At 42.4% G+C, this 7,523-nt stretch overlaps 1 protein-coding gene across 2 annotated transcripts in view; it reads right to left on the reverse strand.

Annotated features, from left to right (window-relative positions):
- NUP214 (nucleoporin 214) overlaps positions 1-6,618 on the reverse strand; it is a 95,996-nt gene extending 89,378 nt beyond the window's left edge. For both annotated transcript variants that reach the window (XM_082617275.1, XM_082617274.1), the window contains exons 1-6: positions 6,487-6,618; positions 4,069-4,264; positions 3,298-3,449; positions 2,077-2,275; positions 1,330-1,400; positions 239-302 (exon numbers count right to left, since the gene is read on the reverse strand). In XM_082617275.1, the coding sequence (XP_082473401.1) occupies positions 239-302; positions 1,330-1,400; positions 2,077-2,275; positions 3,298-3,449; positions 4,069-4,264; positions 6,487-6,531 (727 nt within the window). In that variant the 5' untranslated portion in view covers positions 6,532-6,618. The remainder of the gene's footprint in view (positions 1-238; positions 303-1,329; positions 1,401-2,076; positions 2,276-3,297; positions 3,450-4,068; positions 4,265-6,486) is intronic.
- Positions 6,619-7,523: the final 905 nt, after the last annotated feature.

The raw sequence follows: 7,523 nt of genomic DNA on the forward strand, positions 1-7,523 counted from the left end.
GAATTCTAATTAAAAAATCAGGATCCATTTAATGTCATTTACCAAGAGACACAGGTGTCTACCAGAGGATTATTGTTACAGCAACTTAACTAGCTAACTGAAATAATGGGAGTTTTCATACAGGAGGAACTAACACTTCCCTGATCAGGTATGCAGGTACATCACATGATCTGAAATTTCTGCAATACGGACAGCACCTCATTAGAGGTCAGCCCAATAAGAAAAGCAGATGTGTTACCTCTGACCGGATGATCTGCTTCATAAAATGGAGGACAAGGAATGACTTTTTTTTCCTGCAAAGTCTGAAAGAGATTTGGAAGAAAAAATAAAACAAAACAGAGTCAAATGAAACAATCCCCAAACCAATGAAACTGTCAAATCCAATAAGTTCCCCTAGAAACCACCTAAGTCTCATCTCCCCAGCCAGGAGAGAATGAATACAGAGACGAGTGGATGCCTACTTCTAGAATCCTACCCTATGGAAACACTCACAGCAACGTGATCAGTGTAGGTAATGAGGATGCTCAATGCAATATCACTTAGAGTAGCAAAACCACTCACACTGATACAGATAACCATCAATAATGGAACAGAGATATTCACATAGTGGAGTCCTATGCAGCCACTCAAAAGAATGAAGTAGCTCTATATGTAATAAGCTGGAAAAAAAAAGACTCCAATACACTTTTTGCTTTTTTTTTGGCCGCAGTGTGCAGCATGAGGAATCTTAGTTCCCCGATCAGGGATCGAACTTATGACCCCTGCAGTGGAAGAGCGGAGTCCTGACCACTGGACCACCAGGGAAGTCCCTCCAATACACTATTAAGTTCCAAAAAAAAAAAAACCAATAAAATTAAACCAACTGTATTAACTTTTTACAGGCTAATGCCCTAAAAGAATATGTACCAAATGTCACATAACAACTTTTTGTGATGACAAAGAAGAAACAAAACCTTAACCTCAAACCTATTCCACCACATTCACCACTTTGCAGCCCCTCAGAGAACAGGAGGAATACACAACAGCACAGGCCTTGGCATAGCCTGTGAACCCCTCCTTCCCATTCGGATGTGGCCAGATATATATGGATTCTTTGTCGATTTATATTGAAGAATATTCATGAATATTACCTCTGGAAGACCACAGTGGGAAGTTGACAGAGTGGACATGCAACAACTCTTTCCTGCATTCACTTGCATACTGATAGATTTGTTGCAATGAGCATAAATTACATTTTAATCGAAAAAAACAGCAAAGATACTCCCAAACCACCCCCAAAACAGTGGGTAACTTAAGTTAAAAAGTTCTGAAGTCCAAGGCAAGACTTACAGGAAGATACTGGACCACAGTTCCATTCTGTTTCCCCACTGCCAGCTGCTTTCCTTTGGGGCTCCAGCAGACTGGGTAAAGAAGAGAATGTTACCAATTAAAAACTGAATAAAATGGAGCAAACCAATGAGATCTGTACCAAAACAGCTACATAATAACCACTTCTTGTTCCTCTGTCAGTCCATGGAAGACTGTGGGATCATCCTTACTTGGCACAGTGAAAACAGAAAGATCATTTTGATGATACAAGCCAATTGTGATTTACCACTGGGCCACTGAATCAGCTGTTAAAAATGCTTTTTCAATGGAGTATTGCCCAGAAAGCTGTAAAGTACAGAAAACTCTGTAGTCTTTAGATAAAACAAGGAGAATACAGAAGGTTCTCAAATATCAAGATATCATTCTCTTGCTCCTATTTGATATTTTCTAATGCTTTTCCTCAAAGGTACAAATGACTGTTTCAGAGTACGACCCTTTTAGATCAAAACAATTATTCTCAACAACACAGTTCTAAACCAACTATACCAAAATATTTCTTTCTCCAGAAAACCCAAGCACATTCAAGTTAAATCATGTATGCTATTTGGTTTCAAGGACATTAACTATGGAAATAAAAAACACTCTCTCCACTTCTACCAAAGAACAACAAATATGACAAAAAACCCCATTTGCTTTTTTTTCCAGAAATTAAATTTTAACTAGATTACCATTACCGTATGTTACAGAGGAGAAGACTTTATTACTCACCAGAGGTTACTCCTACTGTGGAAGGAAGAGTGGCACACACTTTCACTGTCTCTGTGATTTGTAGGACAGCAATGCTGCCGTCAGCCAGACAAACTGCCACCATGGAGGAAACAGTAGGGTTCCACTTCATATCAATCACCATGCCTCCTGCATCTTTCAGGAGCTTATGATATGCAAACGGGCGTTTCTGCTGTTTGGCCTTTTAAAACAAATGCCCAGAAGCAAAAATAAATTAGTAAATTAATAAGTACAGAGACATTTCATAGTCAAAGAAAATTACTGAATCTGCAAGTTTTCTCGAATTACAGTTCACCTTTCGCCATGACCATGAAAAAAAAAAATGTAGCTCTGAACAACAGTCTATTTGTTACAGACAATTTTAACACAACTTTGAAAATGGCAATCAATTGTTATAGCACACTCAGAGGGACTCGCAACAAAGGAATGCACAAATGCAAAATAATCCATAAAGAGCAGACACTAAATAAAAATCTGGGCTCTGCTTCTTAATAGTGTTGGGCCCTTGAATTTTAGAGAGCTCTCATCTTAAAATATTATACCTGTTTTAACTGGTATGCAGAAACCACCAAAGCCTTCAAAATTCCAAAAGAGCTTCACTGAAGATTTGTCGTAGAAGGTTAATGAAAGATTATTGATATAAAAGGAACCCCAAACAAAGAAACACACAAGAACCCCAAATACTTAAACTCTTTGGGCCTGTTTCTCTACCTATGAAATGAAGACGACAGTACCTACTGTATCAGGCCATGAGAGGTAGGCATGAATGAGAACAAGGCATGTAAAGCACTAGTACAGGGCCTGGCACACAGTCAGTATAAACACTCAATATTATTGACTATTATCATTACTAAACAGCCTGGAATGGAAGAACCCTATACTAGGAGGCCAGAGATCCAGGATGTAGGAACTTCTGACATTAACTACTAACTCTATGGCCTTGGGCAAGTCACCTAAGGGTCCCTGGGCTCTGGCTGTCTCATATATAAATGAGAAATGATAACATCTTGGGGCAGGTGGTATTATGAAACAATTTACTGAAGTCACCTCTATCTCCAAAGATCTATCATTCTGTAATTAAGGACCTTTTAAAAACCCATATTTTAATCTAGAAAAAGAATTCAAAGGTCAACCAAGAACTTCTAGGTTATGATTCAATACCAGGAAATCTTCTTAGGTCCCTACAGTTTGCCAGCAGCTTACCTCATTTGAGAAAGTGCGAACGTCGAAAAAAGCAATAATGGAACCATATTCACTGGACATCATGCACACGGAAAGTGTGAGGTTATCACAGCTCAGGGCCAGGTGATGTATCGGAAATTTCATAGGAACTAGCAAGCTCTGAACTTTATCAACTATGAAAACATAAAAAAACACAAAGCAGAAAATGGAATGTTCTAAGCATAAGCCACAAACTCTCTATTCAGGTCTATGTGAAACAATTTTTGCATCTACATAAAAATATGCACACACCCTGATAACAAGTTGTACAGATAAATCGTAGCTTTCTTACAGATGTATCATGTTGCATTAAGTATCACAGGGACTCCTCATCTGACCTGAGAAAACTAACCGTGGCTGTAGCCCTTCTTGAAAACAGTGCCCTGTACCGTATTTTTGCAACAATGCTCCAGATGGCACACATTCCCATTTGTTTGGATGGCGCTGTTGCGACAACTAAAAAGCCATGCAATGAAACTCTTCTCCCAGGGAGCTGGAACCCAAGTTCAACTGAGCATGGCACAATGGTAAGCTGTTCTTCCCTCTGAGCTCAGAGGGACAGCTCATCAGAAAAGAAACACAAAGGACCACAGAGAACACCCAGGAGGGCTTCCAGAAGCCTACCTAGAACTTCCTCTTCTTTGGGGTCAATCTCAGGACTAACAGCAGTTTCACTACTAGAATGATTTCTTGTAACTCAAATGACATTAGCACTTCACTCCTCTATCACGCAACACAAACCAAGGAACTTACCTATCTCATTGGGATCATCTCCAGGTTCATTCTGAATAAGAAGATTTTTAGTAGGAAAAATCTGCAACCCACTGGCTCCACCAGCGAAGACCAGGCCATACTTGTTGGACACGGCAAGCAGATTCGAGCGTTCCTTGGGCAACTCCTCAGGGGAGTCAAAGATTCTCACCTTCTGCAGTGCTCTAAACTGAAAATCCTGTGGTGCGGGGTCAAAACAAGATCAATAAAGGGAAGACAGGAAATTAAATCACATCTGTCATTATATTTCAGTACACCCAATTCCAGTGCAACAAAATATACATCACCCTGAGGGTAAGGGCTGTGTGGCTCAGTCATTTTTAAGCTTCCTGTGATATTGTGGCACCCGGTATAGTGCTTATTAGTATTTACTGAATAAATTAAATTTTAAAAATTCTTTCATGAAGCCTTCCTTGACTAACCCAGATAACACTGATCTTTTCCTTTTCTGAATTCCTAGCTTATTTATTGTCTGAACCACCACACAAGCTGCACTTTTTTATTTACAATCTTGTCCTATTTCATGGTATGTCTTATGATACAGAGTAGTGCTTAATAAATTGTTGTTAAATATTGAAAGCATCACTCAACTACCCTGTAAGCTCAAACTACCAGTGCAGTACTCAACAGAGGAGATACATGGAAATAATGACCACTGAACGGTAACCAAATCCCAAGAACTGGCTTACCTGCATCAGACACTAAACAAAACTCCCACCACAGAAGAGGTCAATCTCTTGGTGTTCAAGACCTATAAACATACCTAGATGCTATGAGGACATCTAAAATCAAGTCCAAACCCCTTAACACAGGCTATAAGGCCAACATGGCTTGACTCGTCCACTTCCAGAGCCTCACCTCACAATACTCTGTTTCCCTCCCACAACTGTGCCATCACCTCTGCCACGTTCAGTGCCACCTCCACCCCCCACCTATTTCCAGTTTTCATTTCCTCCCATTTTCATGCTCCTTAGCCCCTCAGGGCCTGGGAGCCTTCCCCAACCTCCTGTCTATGTCTGATTCATCCAGTCTTCCATGAATTTATTGATCTGCTTCCAAAGAATTTTCAGTGTGTACCACTTCTTGGTAAAAAGAGTTCCATACGTTTACCAAGCATTATGTTAAGTTGTGTTTTATATATATATATTTTGTTTGTTTGTTTGTTTCTTCAATTCTAAACCTATCTTTAAGTCAACGTTTTGGTGAAAAGAATATGAATCTCCTTTTGCTTACACTCTAAAAAGTGTAAAAGCCAAAGACAGCTTTTCTCAGTCTTCATTTGGGTCCATTTACGGTGTTTCATACAGGATCCCTAACACACCCCACATACTAATTTCCTTGGATTCAATGTTTAATACATATTTGCTAAAAGATTAACTGAAGTACTCTTCTTAATTCCAACTGAGTATGGTGATCAGAAAGCCACACGGCTTTCCAGGTCAGACCACAAAATTTTCAACCTTTTTTGTTAATCCTCATCCTGATAATCCCAAATATCCAACTTGGGTCTTGTAATGAGAAACTCAAAGGGAGGCCATCATTTTCTAAGTCTGTGGTTCTAAAACCTTTTTATCCTTCTGCTCCAGCATATGAAATATGGCACACTCTCACTGGGTTGCTCACCCTTGGCGGTGATTCTCAAGAAGAACGAGAGCGTCACTATTCTAAACATGGTGTGGATTATTACTCCCTAATGCATTTCAGTGATTTGCTGTTCAAACGCCTAAAATATTCCTACAACTTATTTCCTTTCGGGTGTTTACAACCATCATTTGGATCACCTGGCCCTCTCAAGTTTCCTGACTTCAGGCTGATTTCCAGTACCGAAACAGCCCTCCGATCCTAGTTAACTAAGCTCTTATAGGATAAGTGATGAACCCTGGCTCTGCATTAGGCAAGCGTGGACCGCCTTACTAGTACAGCGAGAGAGGAGGGTCTTAAAAGCAGTAACAACAATCTGGTTTTCAGCCCGCTTGTCAAATGCGGCTTTGGGTAAGTTACTTTCCGAGCCTCAATTTGCTCCTCTACATTAACAAGTACTCCGTAGGGTTGCTGTGATAATTATCAGTGCCTGGCACAGTAAACGTTCAATAAACAGTAGTTAGAACCACTACTCCAATCACCACATTAAACTGGCTAGGATAACTCAAGAGGCTCGCGTAAGACCAACAGGGGACGCGGAAACCGCATTCGGTGGGGCTTTCACGCCGATTGCAGTGCAGAGCGCTACAGGACGCGGTAATGAGGACTCTGAAAGCGGCAAATTGTTCAAGCAGGAGGCGCGGGGGCGGAGGGGGGGGGTCGGGTCGGGTCAGCGGACATCCGAGCTTCCCGGGTCAGCGGGGCTCCAAGGCAATACCAGAACTAAGGAAGGGAGGGAGGCCCCGGCCAGTCTCTGACCTTCATCTCCCGCTCGGGGATCACGGCATCCATTTCGTCTCCCATCGCGCCGCCCTCAACTGGTCAAAGCAGCAACCGCAGCTGCCCGCGTCCTTGCAGACACAGCCCAGGCGGCTGCCAGGCCAACTTCCTTCCCTCAGCTCTAGCGGCACGCAGGCATGACGCACTTCCGACACGCTTTTGTGACATCACACGATTCGGGCCGAGGGAGGCGGAGGGACCATCTAAAGTCGCGAGCCCTTCTGGCCGCCGCCTCCCATTGGCCGGCTCTGTCAGAGTATGGGGCGTGGCCCGGGGTCTGTGCGCCTGCGCCCGGGAGCGTCCAGGTGCCGCCCCCGCGTTTTCAGTTGGAGTGGTTTCTCACACTGGGAAGTGCAGGCGCGAGTCCTCCACGTTCGTTTCGTTGAAACTTCGCAGTAGTCTTTGGATGTAGGTGGTTATTAATAGTTCCGATTTCAGAGGAGTTGGGAACTTGACAAATATTTCCAAGGGGCTGTAGCTTCTGAGAAAGGCTTTAGAGGAGTGTGGAGGAAAAAGGTTCTCAGAAAGTTGGGGGGCCGGATTCTCGCCACGGAGACCCTTACGTGTCTGAAGGCTGAAAGGGGATATTAAAGGGCCCCAGCGATCGGCTTTGTTTACTCGTTGGAGTAACAAGCCTGGAAACTGATCAAAACACTGCGCAAAGACATCCTAGTCACCTAGTGGTTATCATTGCCATTTAATTGCTGAGGCAACTGGAAGCACAGAGAAGTTAAGAAAATTCCCCAATGCCCCTCAGTCAGAAAGTGGTGAAGGCTGGATTAGAATTCAGCCTTGCTGATTGCTGGCTATTACACAGTCCTACGTAGAGATTTTTGTAGTTGAATTATATTATAAATGCTCTAGGTCAGAGATTCTTAACTTGGAGCCCATGGATCAGCTCCGGGAGCGGGGGTGTATTCTGCCACTTACTATTTGGTTTTCAGCAAACTGCTTATCTGCTCCAAGCCTGCTTCTCATTTATCAAACTAGGATGACATAATAGAACCTTACTCATG

Source organism: Mesoplodon mirus (genome assembly GCF_964341445.2).
Source record: "Mesoplodon mirus genome assembly, chromosome: 1".
Classification (NCBI taxonomy): Eukaryota; Metazoa; Chordata; class Mammalia; order Artiodactyla; family Ziphiidae; genus Mesoplodon; species Mesoplodon mirus.